Source organism: Electrona antarctica, assembly GCF_951216825.1.
Source record: "Electrona antarctica genome assembly, chromosome: 4".
Classification (NCBI taxonomy): Eukaryota; Metazoa; Chordata; class Actinopteri; order Myctophiformes; family Myctophidae; genus Electrona; species Electrona antarctica.
Window position 1 is genome coordinate 14,384,800 of NC_136809.1, and position 24,053 is coordinate 14,408,852.

The 24,053-nt window shown below is 44.1% G+C and overlaps 1 protein-coding gene across 2 annotated transcripts; it reads right to left on the reverse strand.

Moving 5' to 3' along the window:
• Positions 1–7,369: 7,369 nt before the first annotated feature.
• On the reverse strand, positions 7,370–23,115 carry slx4 (SLX4 structure-specific endonuclease subunit homolog). 2 transcript variants are annotated; one of them, XM_079499663.1, is made up of 13 exons: positions 22,360–23,115; positions 20,473–20,902; positions 19,663–19,887; positions 18,611–18,852; positions 16,841–17,142; positions 15,380–15,632; positions 14,801–14,964; positions 13,482–13,628; positions 12,800–12,969; positions 9,703–12,140; positions 9,498–9,597; positions 8,437–8,739; positions 7,370–7,909 (listed from the first exon to the last, which is right to left on the reverse strand). In XM_079499663.1, the coding sequence occupies exons 1-13, from the start codon at positions 22,850–22,852 to the stop codon at positions 7,528–7,530; spliced, it is 5,649 nt and encodes a 1,882-aa protein (XP_079355789.1). In that variant the 5' UTR covers positions 22,853–23,115; the 3' UTR covers positions 7,370–7,527. The 2 variants fall into 2 exon arrangements, with proteins under 2 accessions (XP_079355789.1, XP_079355790.1); XM_079499664.1 differs by having other exon boundaries at positions 15,380–15,628; positions 16,837–17,142.
• Between the last annotated feature and the right edge of the window lie 938 nt (positions 23,116–24,053).

Consider the following 24,053-nt stretch of genomic DNA (forward strand, 5'->3'; position numbering starts at 1 on the left):
GTTTCTAGGTGAAAGTGCTTTTTTTGTGCCAATATCTGCCATTGAGCCCCATTGTAAAATTCTCAAATTTGAAAGCACTATATTTCTAAAACTATGAAACATTTCAAAGATTCCTTTTCAGGCAAACATGTCAACCGTAAGATGAACCTAAGTAGGCTTGAATGGGGTTTCTAGGTGTAAGTATGTAGGACTAGAGCATGCTAAAGTTTGTGCTATTGCCATTGAGAATGCATTGGGCGTTAAAGTTAAATAACTCAGAAACTACAAAACATTTCAAAGTAAAAAGTTCCAGCATGTGTCTCCACAGTAAGCTGAATTATAAAAAGTGTGAATGGAGTTTCAAGGTGAAAGTGCTTTTTTGACGTGCCAATATCTGCCATTGAGCCCCATTGTAAAATTCTCAAATTTGAAAGCACTATATTTCTAAAACTATGAAACATTTCAAAGATTCCTTTTCAGGCAAACATGTCCACCGTAAGATGAACCTAAGTAGGCTTGAATGGGGTTTCTAGGTGTAAGTATGTAGGACTAGGAACATGCCAAAGTTTGTGCTATTGCCATTGAGAATGCATTGGGCGTTAAAGTTAAATAACTCAGAAACTACAAAACATTTCAAAGTAAAAAGTTCCAGCATGTGTCTCCACAGTAAGCTGAATTATAAAAAGTGTGAATGGAGTTTCTAGGTGAAAGTGCTTTTTTGACGTGCCAATATCTGCCATTGAGCCCCATTGTAAAATTCTCAAATTTGAAAGCACTATATTTCTAAAACTATGAAACATTTCAAAGATTCCTTTTCAGGCAAACATGTCCACCGTAAGATGAACCTAAATAGGTTTGAATGGGGTTTCTAGGTGTAAGTATGTAGGACTAGTAGCATGCCAAAGTTTGTGCTATTGCCATTGAGAATGCATTGGGCGTTTAAGTTAAATAACTCAGAAACTACAAAACATTTCAAAGTAAAAAGTTCCAGCATGTGTGCCCACAGTAAGCTGAATTATAAAAAGTGTGAATGGAGTTTCTAGGTGAAAGTGATTTTTAACGTGCCTATAGAGCTGCCATTGAGCCCCATTATAAATGTCTCAAATTTGAAAGCACTATATTTCTAAAATTATGAAACATTTCAAAGATTCCTTTTCAGGCAAACATGTCCACCGTAAGATGAACCTAAATGGGTTTGAATGGGCTTCCTAGGTGTAATTATGTAGGAGTAGTAGCATGCCAAAGTTTGTGCTATTGCCATTGAGAATGCATTGGGCGTTTAAGTTAAATAACTCAGAAACTACAAAACATTTCAAAGTAAAAAGTTCCAGCATGTGTGCCCACAGTAAGCTGAATTATAATAATCACACCCGTGTGAACTGAGTGGTGCAAGGTCTTATATAGCCTGATCAGCTGTGGTCTGACGTAATGTCAGTGACCATAGTAACCATGCTCATTCTTTTGGGTCCCACGTACAGGTACACACACGTACAGGTACACACATACATAGACACAGACAAAGCTGGTTGTTGGAGTGGTTTGCACCACTCAAAAAGTGTGAATGGAGTTTCTAGGTGAAAGTGCTTTTTTGACGTGCCAATAACTCAGAAACTACAAAACATTTCAAAGTAAAAAGTTCCAGCATGTGTCTCCACAGTAAGCTGAATTATAAAAAGTGTGAATGGAGTTTCTAGGTGAAAGTGCTTTTTTTGTGCCAATATCTGCCATTGAGCCCCATTGTAAAATTCTCAAATTTGAAAGCACTATATTTCTAAAACTATGAAACATTTCAAAGATTCCTTTTCAGGCAAACATGTCCACCGTAAGATGAACCTAAGTAGGCTTGAATGGGGTTTCTAGGTGTAAGTATGTAGGACTAGGAGCATGCCAAAGTTTGTGCTATTGCCATTGAGAATGCATTGGGCGTTAAAGTTAAATAACTCAGAAACTACAAAACATTTCAAAGTAAAAAGTTCCAGCATGTGTCTCCACAGTAAGCTGAATTATAAAAAGTGTGAATGGAGTTTCTAGGTGAAAGTGCTTTTTTGACGTGCCAATATCTGCCATTGAGCCCCATTGTAAAATTCTCAAATTTGAAAGCATAAAACTATGAAACATTTCAAAGATTCCTTTTCAGGCAAACATGTCCACCGTAAGATGAACCTAAGTAGGCTTGAATGGGGTTTCTAGGTGTAAGTATGTAGGACTAGGAGCATGCCAACGTTTGTGCTATTGCCATTGAGAATGCATTGGGCGTTAAAGTTAAATAACTCAGAAACTACAAAACATTTCAAAGTAAAAAGTTCCAGCATGTGTCTCCACAGTAAGCTGAATTATAAAAAGTGTGAATGGAGTTTCTAGGTGAAAGTGATTTTTGACGTGCCTATAGAGCTGCCATTGAGCCCCATTATAAATGTCTCAAATTTGAAAGCACTATATTTCTAAAACTATGAAACATTTCAAAGATTCCTTTTCAGGCAAACATGTCCACCGTAAGATGAACCTAAATGGGTTTGAATGGGCTTCCTAGGTGTAATTATGTAGGAGTAGTAGCATGCCAAAGTTTGTGCTATTGCCATTGAGAATGCATTGGGCGTTTAAGTTAAATAACTCAGAAACTACAAAACATTTCAAAGTAAAAAGTTCCAGCATGTGTGCCCACAGTAAGCTGAATTATAATAATCACACCCGTGTGAACTGAGTGGTGCAAGGTCTTATATAGCCTGATCAGCTGTGGTCTGACGTAATGTCAGTGACCGAAGTAACAATGCTCATTCTTTTGGGTCCCACGTACAGGTACACACACGTACAGGTACACACATACATAGACACAGACAAAGCTGGTTGTTGGAGTGGTTTGCACCACTCAAAAAGTGTGAATGGAGTTTCTAGGTGAAAGTGCTTTTTTGACGTGCCAATAACTCAGAAACTACAAAACATTTCAAAGTAAAAAGTTCCAGCATGTGTCTCCACAGTAAGCTGAATTATAAAAAGTGTGAATGGAGTTTCTAGGTGAAAGTGCTTTTTTTGTGCCAATATCTGCCATTGAGCCCCATTGTAAAATTCTCAAATTTGAAAGCACTATATTTCTAAAACTATGAAACATTTCAAAGATTCCTTTTCAGGCAAACATGTCAACCGTAAGATGAACCTAAGTAGGCTTGAATGGGGTTTCTAGGTGTAAGTATGTAGGACTAGAGCATGCTAAAGTTTGTGCTATTGCCATTGAGAATGCATTGGGCGTTAAAGTTAAATAACTCAGAAACTACAAAACATTTCAAAGTAAAAAGTTCCAGCATGTGTCTCCACAGTAAGCTGAATTATAAAAAGTGTGAATGGAGTTTCAAGGTGAAAGTGCTTTTTTGACGTGCCAATATCTGCCATTGAGCCCCATTGTAAAATTCTCAAATTTGAAAGCACTATATTTCTAAAACTATGAAACATTTCAAAGATTCATTTTCAGGCAAACATGTCCACCGTAAGATGAACCTAAATAGGTTTGAATGGGGTTTCTAGGTGTAAGTATGTAGGACTAGTAGCATGCCAAAGTTTGTGCTATTGCCATTGAGAATGCATTGGGCGTTTAAGTTAAATAACTCAGAAACTACAAAACATTTCAAAGTAAAAAGTTCCAGCATGTGTGCCCACAGTAAGCTGAATTATAAAAAGTGTGAATGGAGTTTCTAGGTGAAAGTGATTTTTAACGTGCCTATAGAGCTGCCATTGAGCCCCATTATAAATGTCTCAAATTTGAAAGCACTATATTTCTAAAATTATGAAACATTTCAAAGATTCCTTTTCAGGCAAACATGTCCACCGTAAGATGAACCTAAATGGGTTTGAATGGGCTTCCTAGGTGTAATTATGTAGGAGTAGTAGCATGCCAAAGTTTGTGCTATTGCCATTGAGAATGCATTGGGCGTTTAAGTTAAATAACTCAGAAACTACAAAACATTTCAAAGTAAAAAGTTCCAGCATGTGTGCCCACAGTAAGCTGAATTATAATAATCACACCCGTGTGAACTGAGTGGTGCAAGGTCTTATATAGCCTGATCAGCTGTGGTCTGACGTAATGTCAGTGACCATAGTAACCATGCTCATTCTTTTGGGTCCCACGTACAGGTACACACACGTACAGGTACACACATACATAGACACAGACAAAGCTGGTTGTTGGAGTGGTTTGCACCACTCAAAAAGTGTGAATGGAGTTTCTAGGTGAAAGTGCTTTTTTGACGTGCCAATAACTCAGAAACTACAAAACATTTCAAAGTAAAAAGTTCCAGCATGTGTCTCCACAGTAAGCTGAATTATAAAAAGTGTGAATGGAGTTTCTAGGTGAAAGTGCTTTTTTTGTGCCAATATCTGCCATTGAGCCCCATTGTAAAATTCTCAAATTTGAAAGCACTATATTTCTAAAACTATGAAACATTTCAAAGATTCCTTTTCAGGCAAACATGTCCACCGTAAGATGAACCTAAGTAGGCGGTTTCTAGGTGTAAGTATGTAGGACTAGGAGCATGCCAAAGTTTGTGCTATTGCCATTGAGAATGCATTGGGCGTTAAAGTTAAATAACTCAGAAACTACAAAACATTTCAAAGTAAAAAGTTCCAGCATGTGTCTCCACAGTAAGCTGAATTATAAAAAGTGTGAATGGAGTTTCTAGGTGAAAGTGCTTTTTTGACGTGCCAATATCTGCCATTGAGCCCCATTGTAAAATTCTCAAATTTGAAAGCATAAAACTATGAAACATTTCAAAGATTCCTTTTCAGGCAAACATGTCCACCGTAAGATGAACCTAAGTAGGCTTGAATGGGGTTTCTAGGTGTAAGTATGTAGGACTAGGAGCATGCCAACGTTTGTGCTATTGCCATTGAGAATGCATTGGGCGTTAAAGTTAAATAACTCAGAAACTACAAAACATTTCAAAGTAAAAAGTTCCAGCATGTGTCTCCACAGTAAGCTGAATTATAAAAAGTGTGAATGGAGTTTCTAGGTGAAAGTGCTTTTTTGACGTGCCAATATCTGCCATTGAGCCCCATTGTAAAATTCTCAAATTTGAAAGCACTATATTTCTAAAACTATGAAACATTTCAAAGATTCCTTTTCAGGCAAACATGTCCACCGTAAGATGAACCTAAGTAGGCTTGAATGGGGTTTCTAGGTGTAAGTATGTAGGACTAGGAGCATGCCAAAGTTTGTGCTATTGCCATTGAGAATGCATTGGGCGTTAAAGTTAAATAACTCAGAAACTACAAAACATTTCAAAGTCAAAAGTTCCAGCATGTGTCTCCACAGTAAGCTGAATTATAAAAAGTGTGAATGGAGTTTCTAGGTGAAAGTGCTTTTTTGACGTGCCAATATCTGCCATTGAGCCCCATTGTAAAATTCTCAAATTTGAAAGCACTATATTTCTAAAACTATGAAACATTTCAAAGATTCCTTTTCAGGCAAACATGTCCACCGTAAGATGAACCTAAGTAGGCTTGAATGGGGTTTCTAGGTGTAAGTATGTAGGACTAGGAGCATGCCAAAGTTTGTGCTATTGCCATTGAGAATGCATTGGGCGTTCAAGTTAAATAACTCAGAAACTACAAAACATTTCAAAGTAAAAAGTTCCAGCATGTGTCTCCACAGTAAGCTGAATTATAAAAAGTGTGAATGGAGTTTCTAGGTGAAAGTGCTTTTTTGACGTGCCAATATCTGCCATTGAGCCTCATTGTAAAATTCTCAAATTTGAAAGCACTATATTTCTAAAACTATGAAACATTTCAAAGATTCCTTTTCAGGCAAACATGTCCACCGTAAGATGAACCTAAGTAGGCTTGAATGGGGTTTCTAGGTGTAATTATGTAGGAGTAGTAGCATGCCAAAGTTTGTGCTATTGCCATTGAGAATGCATTGGGCGTTTAAGTTAAATAACTCAGAAACTACAAAACATTTCAAAGTAAAAAGTTCCAGCATGTGTCTCCACAGTAAGCTGAATTATAAAAAGTGTGAATGGAGTTTCTAGGTGAAAGTGATTTTTGTATGTGGCAATAGCTGCCATTGAGCCCCCATTAAGTAAGCACTATATTTCTAAAACTATTAAACATTTCAAAGGTTCCTTTTCAGGCAAACCGTAAGATGAACCTAAATAGGGTTGAATGGGGTTTCTAGGTGAAAGTATGTAGGACTAGTAGCATGCCAAAGTTTGTGCTATTGCCATTGAGAATGCATTGGGCGTTTAAGTTAAATAACTCGATGCGTTATTTTGATTTATATATTTATTTATCTTTGCATCTATTTATTTTTAGATATGGCAGTTTTGGACAAAAGTCAAGTCAAATGCAATGGCGTGCCGAACTGTGTCACCCAGCCGGAGATGAACACCCAGGTGACATCCACAGATGTGCTAGACTTCAGGGGAAGCGGCCAGGCGTTGGACACTTCCTACTCCACTCCCATTACCACCCAACCAGTGTTCATTCTGAGGTGAGAACTCCATCTAGTGTCCAACACAATACTATAGTATGTCGTTTTTCATGATTTTCGACAATGAAAACAAAATCATGAAAAACGTTTTTCATGATTTTCTTTTTTTTCCATTGTTGTTTTTAAAGGTATATTCAGTGATTTCACTTAATTCAAATATCACTTATTTTTTCTTATTTTTTGGATAATCCTCCCTACTATAAAGTGTGCTGACCATATAAGGAGTTCCTCCCTGTCCCCAGTGAGCCCATGGGGTCAAAAAACCCTAGTTTCGGTTTGGGCTTTGGGTGGCAAAGCCTTCATCCAATCAGGATGAGAGGGGCCTTCTTCCAATCATGATCGAGTGGGGCGGGCATTGGTGCACGTGCTGTTGGTCTGTTCTACTTCCCCCACTGTAGAGCGTGTGCATGTGCACATCTTGTTACCGGGTGTACCGTTTTTTTTCCCAAATCACCCAAATCACTGAATGCTCCTTTAATGGTTTTCGACAACATACTATAGTATAGTATCATAAAATCATGAAAATATTGAAAAACATGATTTTCATCTTTTTGTTCATCGTTGTAGTATGTTTTATCGAAAAGCATGATTTTCATCTTTCTTATTCATCGTCAAAAACCTTGTAATTTAGAATTTTTGGAATACCAGACTTTTATTCTTCAGATGGGAACCCATTTTTTGGGTTCTTGTTGCTATGTGCTGTTGTTTTGAATACATTACGTTTTTCAGAAAACATTAGAATTCAAAGGCATTTTTAGAATCTGCTCATCCTATATAGAAACAGTGTTGTATGAACATTGTGGTATCAACACAGACTGAAGTAAATAGTCGATTACTTTTTCCATTACTGATCAATTGTACAGAACATCAGACAGTACATGCAACCTTCAAAAATTAAAACCACAAAATACACAATTTACAAAAAAAATCCTTTTACTTTTATATTGCAGAACAATAAAACCAGCATTCAGCTATCACAGATCCAAATGACAAATTTGCCTCATCATTGAAGTAATATTTTAAAACTCATTCATTGTATACGTTCTCTTTCCTCAGTCATTTCCCACAGTGTTTCAGGCCATAGCAGCTGTAGCAGCTCCTCGTTTTCTTCCTCTCGCCCCCCCTCTAGCTGCTCCTCTCGCCCCCTGGCCCCTGGCTCGCCTCCGGGTGGGTTTGGAGCGGCCGGGTTTGGCCGTGGTAAAGGTGATGCACTGGGAGTCGAGGTAGTCCAGAAGCTTGGCGGCACCCAGGCGGATGCCGGCAGCCTTGAGCTGGGCCTGGAGCTGAGACAGGACCAGGGGCTGGTACTGCAGGATCTGGCTGTACAACACCGGGTCAGACAGGATGAAGGAGCGCACTGCCTGGAGACTATCCTGGAGGCGGGAGGAAGCCTGCGAGGCCGTCACATCGCTGTCCGAGTCGCCATCAGACGAGACACACAGCTCTGGGTTGGATCTGCAGAGCACAGATGATATTGTCGCTGTCGGCCCGGAAAACCTCCCATCTCCAAATTCTAACTTTGTTTTTTGCATAAATGAATGCCCTATTTGATCATACTACAGCGTCAAACTAAATAATCAAAAATAGCAGATCCACAAGCTCGAAACACACCACGAAGCAATGCGTTTTAAGCTTGTAGACTTTTGAGTGTGAATCCTGAAAATTAACAGTTTTGGACATAGGTTTCTACCTGACAGACGATAATGATATCGTCACTGTGGGGCTGAGACCTTGTATGTCCAATACGATAACTTTTCAGGAAATCCTAGCGTCTCTATTTTGGACATGCCATTATCGTCAAAAACCTTCAGAGATTCAAAACGTTTCAAAAATAGCTGTTCTACAAGCTCACAACGGACATAGCTATTGTTAGCTACGTATATATATAGTCACAGCACAATCCTTTCGGCCTCTGCAAAATGTCATCTATCATTTAGGTATAGCAATGAGACAACACGTGCATGCTCCAGTCTAAAGCTTACCTCTCAGAATCTTCACTGGCAGCAGTTGAGGAGGTATTGGAACCTTGTGAGGCAGAGAGGGGTTCTGCATCTTCCTCACAGTGGCCATTCACATCATGAGAGACAGAGGGCTGTTTGAACGTCACTGCCTTGGCACAGGAGCCTGGCCGAGTGCTGTGGCCAGCGCTGATGGTGGCGACGCTGGGGAGGGACTTTGAGGGTGCATCGTCTTCGGACTCTGAGCCAGCTATTTGGTGTGTGTACTGATGAATCTCCTTCAGCTTGAGGACCATCTGGCGTTTGGGTAAAGGACGCACACCAAACCTAATTGGAAGGGGAAGGAAAAAAGTACACTGACAGAGAGCCAATATGAGCACATGGTGATCACTAAGAATGCTAATTGGATATCGTCACCGTTGGGTGGAAACCTCATACGGTATGTCTAAAGCTGTTACTTTTCAGGATTAAGTTTAAAAATAATTGTAGCAGATCTACAAGCTCAAAACACGTTTATTCATGCCGCGTTTTGAGCTCGTGGATCTGCTAGTTTTGAATGCTTTTGTGTGACGCTGTAGACTAGAGTAATATGATCAGGAGGGCATTCATTTACAAATATGGAGTTAGGAGGTTGTACTCCTGTCTTTATAGCGTCTGTCCCAACCTTGTGAACGTTATGTTAATAACGATATCCGACAACAACATCCACCTGGATGAACTAATTAGAAGTAGGTGGTCAGAAGTTATACCCTCCCAATTTTCCAAACATCTGTGTGCAAGGCTCATGATATCTTGGTGGTATTTCCTCCAACCAGGTTTAGAGTCACTAAATGTAATCATGTAAAATTAGGAATACACAGAATTAACTTGTCATTTGTCTAGTTTGTTTTATGAAACCACGCCTCTGGTAAAAACCTAGCCTCGCAATGTCCCACCCCATATTTGAATACTGGGCTCTGGTTAGTTATAGCCTGGTTCCAGACGAATCTGGTTGGCCGTCACCATTTCGGAAATCCTCACACAATTGGGAGGGGCCAGACTTAATCTGTCTGGGGCAATATGCATTGCAAAGGGAACCCACTGACCTGTTGAGTTTGTTCTTGAGGTCTGGTGTGTCCATGTCGGAGTAGCTAGGCATGGGAGTGATGGGCACCAAGGTAGGTCGCTTTCTGCTGCGGGACGTCACTACAGAGGAGACAAACCACCGGGAATATGTCATTAAATGTAATAAGATTTGCTTAACTTGGCAAATATGACAGAGATGCTACCTCATTGTAGTGCTGCAGTTACCTGGTGTTTTTAATGGGGATGCAGGGTTCACCCTCTGTGACAGAGTAAGCGCTTCCTCCTCCCAGCTGTCCCATATCTTGGAATCCATGAGGCTGGCATTGACCTTGGCCGTGGTACTAGTGGCAGGGCTGATGTGTGGAGTGGGAGAAGTGGTAAAGGAAGGGCCAGCATGTGTAGGAGATGGGGATCTGGGTCTAGGGGACCGTGTGGTGGTAGGAGTGGATGACCGCAGCATTTCCCCTCCTCCTGAGCTGCGTTGAAGCGAGCCGGCACCGCCACTGTCCTCCAGCCTCAGACTGAAGTGGACGCCGGGGACATCGTCTCCATCGGCCCCTGCATTGAGGCCCCAAGAGTCATCGAAAGCCATGGGAGGGTCGTCCATGGCCATGAAACTCTGCTGAAAACTGCATTCAGAAATGTCCGCCTGCTCCGTTTCTTCTTTCACCGACATAGAGGAATCATTCAGTCTCTCACTGTCTGTCCCCTTTACCTCTACTCCAGAAACTCTCTCTCCTCCCTTGCTCCCCTCAGGTTTCTCTCCAGTTACCTCTGCTGCTTCGCTGCATTCATGGTAGTCAGACTGACTAGAGCGTCTAGTATGACTGGAGGACACACAGTCCCCAGGTGGACTTGGAGGACATCTGTGAAGGGATGAAGGCTGGGACATCGAGTTTTCAGACGGGGAGAGATGAAGGCTCCCCAGAGCTCTCTTCTCCGGGCTCGGGGAGAGCACGCTCCCTCGCCTTGCAGACGTTTCCCTATCGTGGTCGCTGAGAAGTGGGGAGGCCACAGCGAGAGCCGGGGGCTGAGGCAGTAGATCCATACTCAGGGGTGTGCTGCTGTAAGGTGGACAGTGTTTGTGGAGAGGTGTGCCATGTATAGAATCACCCTGCTGGAGAGGGAGGGGCTGGGAACGAGCAAAGCTGGAGGGTCTAAAGGGTGGAGAAGGAGGTACTGTACGTACAGGAGAGTGGCTGCTGGAGTCCCCGCCGCTGCTGTCTGACCGAGTAATGTGTTCAGGACCTCTGAGTGGACTGACGGAGGTACGAGGTCTGTTCTTTAACGACAGCGGACGAGAGGAGGAAGAGGACTGCGAGGACGACAAAGACGAAGAGCTGAATTTCGGGAAGAGTTGCGACCGCCGCATACTGCTGTGGGTCTGAGTAGAACTGGTGCTGGTGCTTCTGCGGTGGGGCTGTGGCGTGGCTGGGATGAGCCAGGACACTTCAGGAGAGCAGTCTGTTGGACTGGGGTCCAAACCAGCAGAGCAGAGTCCGGCTTGATCCAGGTCTGGCACTGAAGATGATGGTGCGTTAGAGTTACACGACTCTCGACTGTTCTCTACGACGGATATATTATGTTTCACATTTGACAGAGTTTTGATGTGGGTGTAGCTGTGGCCGTGTTGGCTTGGGTGAGGGGAAGGTGGAGAGGGACTCGGAGAACAGACGGCAGCAGGACCAGTCTCCATCTCCTCCTCAGAGTCAGACAAAACTACCAGTTCAGGCTCTTTACTACTTGGACGCGAAGCGGGAGTGTTGCCTGAGCGTATACTCAGACGACCCTGGCTTTCTTGCTTTGGAGACACTCCTCCTACCCGAAGACGGACTTGATCGTTGAAGAGCGCCTTGGGCACATCGAACATGTCAACATCTCTTCCTAAAGCCTCAGCTCCACTCGCTGCAGCAGGGGACAAACCAGGCACAGGAAGGTTGGACACACTGGAGGGGGGGCTCATGGATATGTCGATGAGTTCAATGGCTGAGACCGAGGACTGGAGGCAAGGTCTCTCGCGTTTAGCTGCATTGTCCGTTGTAGACGCGAGTTTGCGAGAAGGGCAATGTTGCCGTTTTTGCGACGCAGCATTTTGTTTCTCAGGTTGTTGGGAGGAGGAGTCTTCCTTGTAGGCACCCCAGGATTCTGAGAAGAGCCGGTTGTAGCTGCGATCCAGGCTAGTGTTCAGGTCACACTGGGGGCTTCCATGAGGGCTTTTTCCCTGGGAACCCATTGATCCCCTTTGAGGTTCTGTGACGACTGGTCTCGTGATTTCATCATCTCTCTCCGTCTCAGAGTCCAGGTCTCCCTCCTGTCTCTCCTCCTCTCTCTTTCTCTGCGTGGCAGCAAACTCGTAGATCTCCTCGATCTCCTCCTCGTTCACATGTTCGTCTGGCATCTCTCCATCTCCAGATGTGACGCGGTCGGCGCGCCTGCCTTCGTCCAGTTCCCCATCTCCATCCCTCTCTCCGTTTCCATCCTCGTGTTGGTCTTCTTCGGTCCACATGGAGCGAAGCAGCTCCAGGAAGGCCTCCTCTGCCCCCGACTGATTCTCCTGACCTGGGCCGTCTTCCCAGGACTCCCTCTCACCTGCTCCTTCGCCCTCTTTCTCCGTATGGCTCGAGTGCAGCTCGCACAGCTGTCGTAGATCCTCCAGGTCAAATCTAAGAAAGGAGAACAGAGATGGTGGAATGTTAATCACTTTCAACCTCGCATCCCCATTTTGTGAATGTCACTAGGACCATATAACATTGTAAAATACCTTTGGGCATGACTGACATCTGGGGCTCCATATAAGGATAATGACACCTCCTCAGATTAGTTAGTTCACTTACATCAACTACCTCTTAAGGGCCAAACCACACCAATGATTCGCCATGCAACTCCTTGCAACCAAACGGCTGCGAGTAGTTGCATGCAACGGTTTGCAACCATTATCCCCAATGGCAGTTGCAAGGACTTGGGCAGTTGTGAGGAGTTGGTGTGACGCTTTTGTTGCAAGGAGTTGCATTGGTGTGGTTTGGGCCTAAGACACAAGGCATCAATACAGATTCCACAGAGCCCTATCAGCAATATTAGACATTCAACCCCAGCTATCTGACCGACTGTACAGGGGCATCTCGGTTCAATTCCTACTTGGACACCATCTCAGTGGGTCTTGATCCAGGGTTAGACAACCAATCAATCCTTAGATAGGGTAACTTGTGGCAGTATCCATTTATGACAGGCAAGTATGCTCCGAAACGTTCTTTACACTAACGGCAGAGTTTCATTTTTCAAAGTGAGAACAATAGTGGGCTGTGCAGCTACAGGCTCCACTCACCTGGATGCTAGCTCCAGCACATGGGGCAGCAGGGAGGCTGTGACCGGGCAGTGGCCAGTGTAGAGGTGTTGGAGCAGGAGGTATACAGCCTGGCCTGGAACATCGCCCAGCAACACCCTCTGGGCAGCGGGCGCGTCCTCCTCCTTCACCCCAAATCCACTGTCATGCACCTTGGAAATGAGTGGATGGTGAAGGAACGAGGAATAAAGTTATAATGAACACCATATACATTTTGACATGAAACTATTTTTTAATCAAATATATCAGGACTGCGTTGGTTTCAATTCAATAGGTGTATTTTCACCCAAATTCAAATACTGTACATGTTTCAGTACTGCCATTTTCTCAGTTTTAGTTTAGTTTATGTGATCATCTTCACAGTGCTTATAAGTGCCTATCCTACGTGTAACAAAACACGTTTCTTCAATGATCGAAGGTTTTGCAATAATCAATCCAAACAAAATACATAAATCAAATACCACACCCATGTTACTATAGAGATCCACCAGGATCCATAGAAGTTATTTTGCACTACAAAACCCAACCTTAAGAGTTAATACATTAGTGAGAAGCTCTGACTTCACAATTGTCTGGTATGTCATGATAAAGATTAAGTGCTGCAATGTTGTGGCCGCACTTGTCATGAGGTCTACTCTACAGTATGTGCAGTGTAGGCATTTACCATTTGTACCAGCAGGGGGCAGCGAGCATAAAGCATGAATGAATGGGCAAAGTAGACCTCTCCCGTGTCAACTTGGAGCTGCACGTCACTGAGCTGAGGGTTATTCACCATACAGTTCAGGTCTGATGCTAGTCTGGACAGAGGCTCCTGTGGAGAACAAACACAATGTTTCAGTGAACAGTTCAGGTCTGATGCTAGTCTGGACAGAGGCTCCTGTGGAGGACAAACACAATGTTTCAGTGAACAGTTCAGGTCTGATGCTAGTCTGGACAGAGGCTCCTGTGGAGGACAAACACAATGTTTCAGTGAACAGTTCAGGTCTGATGCTAGTCTGGACAGAGGCTCCTGTGGAGGACAAACACAATGTATCAGTGAACAGTTCAGGTCTGATGCTAGTCTGGACAGAGGCCCCGGTGGAGGACAAACACAATGTTTCAGTGAACAGTTCAGGTCTGATGCTAGTCTGGACAGAGGCTCCTGTGGAGAACAAACACAATGTATCAGTGAACAGTTCAGGTCTGATGCTAGTCTGGACAGAGGCTCCTGAGAAGGACAAACACAATGTTTCAGTGAACAGTTCAGGTCTGATGCTAGTCTGGACAGAGGCTCCTGTGGAGGACAAACACAATGTATCAGTAAAGGTTCAGGTCTGATGCTAGTCTGGACAGAGGCTCCTGTGGAGAACAAACAGTAAAGGTGCGTTCAGACTTGAATTGTTAGAGCGGTGCGATTTCATACCAAGTCAATGCAAAGACGAGAATTGCGCGAACGGGCGCAGCGCGACCTGGCGCAGCACAAACGGGACGAACCGAGGCGAATATATATATATTCAGGTCTGAACGCAGCTTAACAGTTCAGTGCACTATTATGTCTCACACATAGTCCACTGGTTGTAATGGTATTTGAGTTGGCAGCAGGTTTGGGTAGGGACTAGCGACCATAAGATACACAGTCAAGCAGGAAGTATTGACTCTTATTGCATGGTGTAAGTGTAAACAGTGTCAAAATCACACTTATAGCACATGCACATAAACAATTATTTTTGTTGTGATATTTCCCCACATATACTGTTAAGTACCAGAACTTGAAACACATTGGCAATAGTTTTTTACTTGTATCATGCCCAAAGTAACTGGGTCTGCAAAGGTTGGCCTACCCTGGCAGTAACATTGGACTAGACTCACTACTAGAGCATCTACGAGGGTTCAGAAAGACTGTCTTTGGCCCATGTAGTGGGGAAATCAGTTCAGTCAAAATCAAACATGGTCCCTGTAATAATATAATAATCAAATAATTGAAAAAACAAACAGAGGCCTTACCGATCGGCGAGTGCATTTTTCCGTCTGTCCTCCTGTCTGGCTGGTGCTCCTAGGTGCTTGGCTGTGGGTGGTGGGTGTTTTTTCTGGTAAGAAGCCACTGAGATGCAGGTTATCCTGCTCTTCTGGCTCTTCAGGCACAAAACCACTGACTTGAAGATCTGGCACTGGGGAAACCAGTGCAGGGTGCGTTTAATACCAGTGGTACTGTATTTGGACACATGTAGTGGGTGGTTGTGAGGGATGGGGGACTCTTTAAATGTGCAAAGTGCATAGAAAATAAACATTCCTACAGAGATCATGGTGTGAAAACCATATTACTCATTGCCCTTTCCATTTCAATTTAGTTGAAACTGTAACTATGTATCAATAGACAGTAGTATCCCTGAGAATGTTACTCGTCTTGTACTGCATATTCACATCATCATACTAGCGGGTGGGGAAATCCCACCCCAACTGTGGGGTGGGGTAAGGTTTGCCACCCTCCCAGCATGACAGAAGATTAAAACGTCCGCCATGCGAATATGATTAATTAATTAGATAGATAATGTGTATGTCAACACTCAAGTACAGGTTCCCCACCTTTCGCAGGCCTTGTGGAAGCGTAGCCCCACTGGCTGAGTGTCATGCCTTCATCGGCCAAATCAATCAGATCACGGAGGACTTGGCTTCCCACCGGGAGGTGGCCTGTCCCTGGTGTGGATGGAGCTGGGGTAGTCACTGTCTGGGACGAGGAGGGGCGAGTGGAGCGCTCAGCCACGCTGAGCGAGGTTCCATCTCTAGCAGGCGGGCAGACAAATGATTCAGGGTTGTCCTTGTTGGAAAATATCTCTGTCTAGAAAGTAAAGTAAAAAACAAAACAAAAAGGGGGATTAGAAAGATGTCATCATGTACAAACTTACACTACATACTTTCTTGGTTAAAAGGACAATGCTATATAAAATAAATGGGCACTTGCATGCAAATAAGAACAATATGACAGCTATCATAGGCTTCAATGATCATGCACGATCTACACTGCCCCAAGTGCAGTAACTACGGGAAAAGAATTAACCAAGTTTAAAAGTGTTTCAACTGGTCAGCCCAACGAGATATCGGCATATAAATGATATTACACAAATTGTATATCTGTTCTTGAGGTCATTGTTTATCCCCCAAAAATCACAAAGTCGCTGTGTCCTAGAACCTAGTTAGTGCACTTTGGCTTTGTAGGTCTAGGTCTAGGTCACTTGATTTCAGAAAGTGACGAATGGTCATACAACCTGTGCTCTGAAGACCATGACCATTTCGACGTGAAACTATTTTGAAATCCATATTGGTATACATCAGGCCTGGGTTGGTTCCGTTTCAATCCATATTGGTATACATCAGGCCTGGGTTGGTTCCGTTTCAATCCATATTGGTATACATCAGGCCTGGGTTGGTTCCGTTTCAATCCATATTGGTATACATCAGGCCTGGGTTGGTTCCGTTTCAATCCATATTGGTATACATCAGGCCTGGGTTGGTTCCGTTTCAATCCATATTGGTATACATCAGGCCTGGGTTGGTTCCGTTTCAATCCATATTGGTATACATCAGGCCTGGGTTGGTTCCGTTTCAATCCATATTGGTATACATCAGGCCTGGGTTGGTTCCGTTTCAATCCATATTGGTATACATCAGGCCTGGGTTGGTTCCGTTTCAATACATATTGGTATACATCAGGCCTGGGTTGGTTCCGTTTCATATTGGTATACATCAGGCCTGGGTTGGTTCCGTTTCAATTCAATCATGATTCCATGTAGGTGTATTTTCATCTTGTACAAACAAGAACAATGTGACAGCTATCGTAGGCTCCAATGATCATGCACGATCTACTACAGAAAGTTATAAGTCACAGAGGTTGGTGTGTAAAAAACAGCTAGCAGAGCTTTCAGAGGAATAGTGAAAGTGTTGCTTAGTCCTCGACTTAACTTTGCGTTTTCCTGGATGACTCACTCTAACCCCTGCTGCAACAATGATAACTTCACAATCAAATTCTGCCAACTCATCTTAACTTGCCTCTGCGGATTTCCAAGCCACAATGAATTCCCCAAGCTCTGGTGTGTAGAACTCCGACAGACAGCTGGGCCCTCTGTCACGCAGCTGGCTCTTGTGCCACAGTGGGGCAGCATTGCTGCTCCTTGCAGACAGGCTGCTGGGGCGGCGGGGAGGGGTGGGAGGAGGTGCAGAGGCCAAGCCACGCAGCAGGAGGACAGCTACACGCTCCTGGAGCTTCATCAGGGCCGTCTCAGCATCCTGAACCAGGAGCAGTGGAGGAGGGCGAGGAACGCCACCTTTTCTCCTCTTCCCGCGGCCTTTACCTGTGACAACGACGACGAAGAGGTTGAGATGCTACCCCACTCATCAGTTTGTCAGCGACAGACAGCGAGAGGTGTCGTGCTCTCCTCTCCCCCACTGCAGCATTCAGTATCTAATTAAATCAGTGTCTTCTACTTGTAGATTGCGATTTTCAAAAACATTGCCTCTTTCTTATATTATTTGCCAGGTGCTTGAAAAGCAGCCTGGACTACAATTGCTACTTTTCTACTAGAGACCATAAACACGACCTTAGTGGACACTTTTTCATGATTTACTGCCTCTAGGCCACTGGGAGACTTACCCATAAAAGCCATAGTCTGAACACCGCAACGTGAAGCCACATGGTCCCCAGATGACAGAAATGTTAAAATTTAAGGACCTTTTAAATGCCTTAAAAGAAGTTGAGGGGGCACATACGTTGGTCCGACAGGCATTAGTCCGACACATGCGTGGCCGGGTTTCCTGTGAGGTTAAGGTTTTGGGTAGGGCGTCGGACGAATGCCTGTCGGACTGTTCAAACACATGTACCACCAGATGAGCCCAGTGTAGGCAGGGTCAGCGAGAGGTGTCATGCTCTCTTCTCTACCATGGCAGCATTCGGACAATTTATATATGGATGATAAATTAAAGGTATATTCAATGATTTGACTTAATTCAAATATCACTTATTTTTTCTATTTTTTATGGTTAATCCTCCCTACTATAGAGTGTGCTGACCATATAAGGAGTTCCTTCCTGTCTCCAGTGAGCCCCTGGGGTCAAAAAACCCTAGTTTCAGTTTTGGTGGCGGGTGGCAAAACCTTCATCCAATCAGGATGAGTGGGGCCTTCCTCCAATCATGATCGCGTGGGGGCGGGCCTTGGTGCACATGCTGTTGGCCTGTTGCACTTCCCCCCACTGTAGAGCGTGCATGTGCACATTTTGTTACCGGGGCGGACTGGGTGGTTTTCCAAATCACCCAAATCACTGAATGCTCCTTTAATGATTCCCTCACAAAACAACTTTGAGGGTAAAACAACATGGATCTGATGCACATGAGCTTAATTATATATTTATCGACTAAAACTATGACGAAGAATGTTTGTCGACTACCTTTTTCCACCGACGAAAACTAAATAAAGACTAAGCCATGATGACTAAAACCGTGACTAAATATACTGATAATTTCGTCAACAAATAAAAACTAGACTAAAATGTTAGGGAGGGACTGGAAGAGATCTAGTAGAACTAAAAGACAAGTCATTTTGTGCTTGGTTGCATGCTGAAAATAGCAGATCTACAAGCTTGCAACGCATCGGGCTGTGATGTGTTGTGAGCTTGCAGATCGGCTATTTTCAGCATGCAACCAAGTGTAAAATCAGACATTACGACGCCATCAAGGCCCACCAAAATAAATAAACTGTAGATTTAGTCATCTAAAATCGTATGATATTTACTCAAAAACAAAAGCAGCAACTAAAGTAGCTTTACCTTTATCAGGTCTCCACCCTAGCAGTGGAGGTACTGAGGTGTGAGGAGGAGCAGCGGTCTGCCTTTGTATCTCTCTCTCCCTCTGTTTTTCCTTCATTCTCTCCATGAGGGAAGAAGAGAGAGCCAGGGCAACCATGGTCTCCTCATCCATGGGCTGGGCCTTCTTTTGGGCTTTTCTTCGCTTCTTGGCTGGCAAATCAGGATCTGTTGGTCCTTTCCTCTTAGAGCTTCCAGTCTGCCCACTAAAAGTAGAAGAACAGATCACTGTAACAGACATAGTTTGATTAAAGACAGGTCTCCACAGGGGGCACGGTGGCACAGTTGGTAGTGCTGTCGCCTCACAGCTAGAAGGTCCTGTGTTCGATTCCCACTCGGGACGCTGTGGGTGCTGGCGGCGTGTTTCCTCCTCTGCGTCATCAGTGCCCATACCCGAGGCGGGGTTGGCGAAAGGGCCTTTCTGTGTGGAGTTTGCATGTTCTCCCTGTGTCCCCCAGGGTAGGTACCCTCACAAAAAACATGCAGTAATCCTGGTCTCTAAACTACCTCCCCCTGGCCAGCCGGGGCGCCTGATGGAGGGGAAAGGAACTGGTTGGAATAACGTGTTCCTTCCACACGCTACGTCCAACCAGGGAAACTCCCCCCTGTCAGGTGTAAAGAAGCAACTTGGACACTCAGGCATGAAGGAAGCATGAGTTCAAGTCCGTTGCTTTCCCCATGTCCCACATATATGGGGACTAGGTTGGCGGAGGGTGTGTAGAGCCCAGGATCACATTAGATAATTGACACAGGGGTGAAAAATGGGTTACAAAATCGTGGGATAAAAATTATATATATAAAAAAAAGACAGGTCTCCACAAACCAACCACACTGTGTATACTAGGGAAGGGATTCTATGACTCATGAAAATAAATACATAGATCAAGGCAAGCCGTTTACTCATTTGAGCCAAAGCATGAACCACATTTTACCTGGTGTCCCTAGTTTGGACATGTCATCATACTGTAGGTGAAAATGTTCAAAAATGCTCATTCATTTTCTGGGGGCAGACTCACGCTTGGTTAGCGGCACCGCCATCGATGTGATCCTCGGTGGCCTGTCTCTGCAGAATCTGCAGCAGCACGGCTGGAGACACACCCATGTCTGAGGAGCAGCGCTTCAGGTGGACAGAGCGACTCTTCTGGGACTTGAACCTCTTTCCACAGATGGGACACTCTGGGACACTCGGATGAGGGGCAGGGGCAGGTGCTGGTGCGCCGTCTTCAATTACGTCCAAACACCTTGCAGAGAAATATGGTAGCAAGAACATTGAGAGGCACAAGTTGATGGAGGAGGATGCCTAATCATTCATTTCACCTAAACCAACCATTGTGAGCTGGTTGATGTGCTTTTTCATCGCACTACACCATCATACAATTAAGGATAAAAATAGGGCTTAAGTGGTTATCCCCTTCTCCCTCAGTCGGTAGTACTGATCAGTTTTGTGGATATTCAAAATAAAATGATTTTAAAGCATTAAAATATAGGTAAATAAGGAAAGGACTGCATTTGCACAATTCACAAGATTAGTTAGTGATTAAAATGTTCATTTGTACCAGATATGTCAGTCTATTGGCTCTCAATATTATCATAGCCATGTACAGTCTGCTCAGCCTTAATGGATACACACATTTGGATTGAAGTGAATTTATATTATCTACGTCAAATTGTCATGACTTTTAATTTAGGTTGATGCTAGAGTTGTAAAGTCTCTAAAGTCACTTTCAAACTCACACATTTTGGACTTGTTCATCAGTTAGTTTTGCAGTACAACACCATTGTATGATGAAGTCAATATATATGGCTTAAGTGGTTGATCCCCAGACCTGTTGAGATGTTGTGTACGTCCCTCTGCGGTCATGTGGGATAGATCTCTGTTACAGAGATGACAGAAAAACAGGCCTCTGTCCTCCAGGTCCACAGCTTGAGCATCTGCTGCCTCTCTGTCCAGCTCCTGCTGCAGCCTCAGGGCCAGGGCCTCATCGCTGTCCTGGAGCCCACAGGATGAGGGCCCGGGCTGCAGCCTCAGGGCCTCATCGCTGTCCTGGGGCCCACAGGATGAGGGCCCGGGCTGCAGCCTCAGGGCCAGGGCCTCATCGCTGTCCTGGGGCCCACAGGATGAGGGCCCGGGCTGCAGCCTCAGGGCCAGGGCCTCATCGCTGTCCTGGGGCCCACAGGATGAGGGCCCGGGCTGCAGCCTCAGGGCCAGGGCCTCATCGCTGTCCTGGGGCCCACAGGATGAGGGCCCGGGGCTGTCTGAACACAGAGTACATGAAGATAAAAGTTAGTGGCGGCACGCTGATGTTAATATTAACAATTGTGTGTGCACAACATGATACAAGGAGAGAACAGCATGTGCAAGCTGAACTGAGAAACGCATGTTAAAAAGATATGATCAAACATTATCCACCTCCAGTGAATCTCGATTTCCTCCACAAGAATTGAGATTCTCCACTTTTCCATGAAAGCGTATTGTCTTTAGTCTGTAGTTGCTGAACATTACTACATTCCAAAATGTAGCACCTGACGCCAACTACTGTGGCTTTAAACATAAAAAGTAAATAAAATTAATTGGACAGTCAACTAGTGCTGAACGATTCTCGCTCAAATTTAGAAATCATGAGATTGCATAGGTGTCTATCTACATCACAACCTTTTTTCTATTAATTGTGCAGCACTACCTCCATTCACTATGGAGGCGTGACACTGCATTGCAGATGAGTGGAGAGTGTCAGTGACTGTCTGTGCACTCACTGCAACCCCACCCTGGCCAAGACCTACGCTGAAAAGACTATCAGCGGAAGTGGCGGAAGTGTTGCGTGTAAGATAACTACGTCACGCGGTGCGGCTGTGTTTACTAGTCCCCACCCAATGATCATTTCAGCGGGAATACATTTTCGGGAACACAACGCGGCGATTGGTCAAAAAACGTTAACTTCCGGGGGGGGGGTTACACGGCGGAAGTCCTGCCTTAGATAGCTTATTTGTCCTAGGTTGTGACCAGGCTCTTCTTTTTCGCAGTTAAGTGAGCCTGGGACCGAGGCTACTGCAACCCTAGAATGGCTGATATAGTTAGTGACATGCACTGGATGTATTATATATACAGCCATGGAACACTCAATTCAATTTTGTGGAGGGATTAAACTCAGCAGCATTCTAATGTGTAGGGCTCAGTGTACTCATCCAATAATTAACTGCTGTGCTGTAACCAGGGATCAGCTTTGTCATCTAGTATCATCAATTAGAATGTTCTGTCAGTCAGAAAACGTGTATTAAGTAGTAAGTAAGTAAAGTACACATTGCCACGTTTCCACCAGATTCACACAGATCATTGGTGAAGAGTCATTTGTATGTCCCATACCCTGAAGCATACAGATAATGTGGTGTCTCTCATGTAAGATTGGAGATATTTTACTAAATACATATTTTCTGACTGTATTGTGCCGAATGTAAGACGACTCCGATTATAAGACAACCCCCATGTTTCAAGACTCATTTGTGGAAAAAGAACATTATGAATTCCAAATTGATATGAAACACAGATGACAACAGCTGACCCCAACTCACAGCAATTTATCATTGGGTCACGCAGAGTGCCTACAAATTATAATACCATGGAGATGCTTCCATTCATGGTTCTATGACTGTATTTATAATGCATGCAATATGGTATGCCATTCAAGGCTAAAGTGTACTGCAGAAGTGTGTGTTACCTTTCTGTACTGACTGACGAGGAGTGATGTCCTGCTCAGTCCCTCTTGAAGGGTCCTTCTCTTTGTGCATCATCTTCTGTGGGCTGACTCTCTTAAACTGCTGCATTCTGAAGAGCACTTTCTCTTTGGCCCCTGAACCCTTCTCAGTAATGTCAATTGTTGCCTTGGACTCGCCAGCAGAAACAGGCAGCCCCATGGGGGCTTCTCCAGCAGAAACCTGTCCAACACTTCCAGTGACATCTGGCTGTTTAGCTTCAAGTTCTTCGTTAGGAAGCGCCTTGTTGGAACTGGCAGCAGCAGATCCAGTGGAGGATTCGACATCTCTCTTATTTCTCTTCCGTCTGTTGGTGTCTCTGGGCTGAGTTGAGGTGGAGGGCTGCTGAGGCTGGGTGTTTCTCGGTGCCGCGGTGGTGTCGTTTGGTTTCCTGCGAACTCGTTTCAGCAGCTTGAAGTTGGAACATAGATCCACGAAGTCCTGGTCAGAGTCGTCCATGATGTTACTGTTGTTGTTAGTTAGCTCATGATGCTAACATGTAACGAGCATCTGGACGTTCTCTCCAGAGATGAAATGCATGTACCTTTCCCGTGAAGGTACAGATAATAATTCACCATCGCAGTGCTCGTTTAGCTAGCTGCTACACAAACGGGATGCACAGAGTTATATTATCATGATATAATATTAATATAAACTGGCATGTTAGTTTGTTTACTCACAAATCAACCGCTACATCTTGAACTTTTTCCTGTCACGTGGTGTCCTGCTTTCCCACGTGACGTGATGATGACGAAGGCTCGAATAAAGCCTACTGTGCAAGGTCAATGCATAATTATTATGACAACACTAAAGTTTGCCTATTATGCAAGTAAATATAATACAATTTGATATAAAGTATATTGTGGGTTAATAACTCCCTGTCCAAATATCAACTCAGCAATAACCTCTTAAATGTAGAACTTTAAGAGGTGACTCACATATAGCCTTAGCTCAGTGGTTCTCAAAGTGGGGTCCGGGGACCCCCGGCCCCAGGGGTCCTTGAGGGAGTTCCAGGGGGTCCCCAAAATGATAGTTTGGAACCAAATGGACCCTTATGGGTCTGTAACTCTGAGAGTGTACAAATGGAACCAAATCGGGTCCCTTTTGGTTGATTATGTGCAAAATTCCTTCTTGTTCAAGATAGGTCTTGTCTTTGTCTTGAAATTGTATGATACACAATTATAAACATATAGCTTTATCCCTTAAGTCTGGGACCGAGGCTATCCCTCCATGGAGTGTTACGAGATGTCTTGAAGTATTATTGGCGGTTTGCTTTGAGCAAAACAGACAGTATTTCATCTTATCTGTATCACAACATTTATTCAAATGTGATTGTGAGGGTGGCAAATTCTACAATAGAGGGTATGATACGCATGCATAAAGTGAGTGGCGGAACATAGGGTTACAGCAGTTCAGATAAATAACTGGGTGCCAAACCATTCAAATACTTAAAAACAAAGAGCAAAACTTTGAAATCAATCCTGTATCGCACAGGAAGCCAGTGGAGGGAGGCTAGTACAGGGCTGATGTGGTCTCGCTTACGTGTGCCTGTAAGTAACCTGGCAGCGGCGTTCTGGACTAACTGTAATCGAGAGATGGAGACCTGGTTGACGCCAATATACAGGGCATTATAGTAGTCAAGGAGGGATGTCATAAAAGC

Excerpts from the sequence above, each read along its gene's own strand:
- slx4 (XM_079499663.1), bottom strand. The coding sequence starts at position 22,852 with ATGGACGACTCTGACCAGGACTTCGTGGATCTATGTTCCAACTTCAAG. Across the intron at positions 18,853-19,662 it reads GGCGGTGCCGCTAACCAAGC|TGGGCAGACTGGAAGCTCTA; the intron begins GTGAGTCTGCCC and ends TTCTACTTTTAG. Across the intron at positions 12,141-12,799 it reads GTGCTGGAGCTAGCATCCAG|ATTTGACCTGGAGGATCTAC; the intron begins GTGAGTGGAGCC and ends CTCCTTTCTTAG.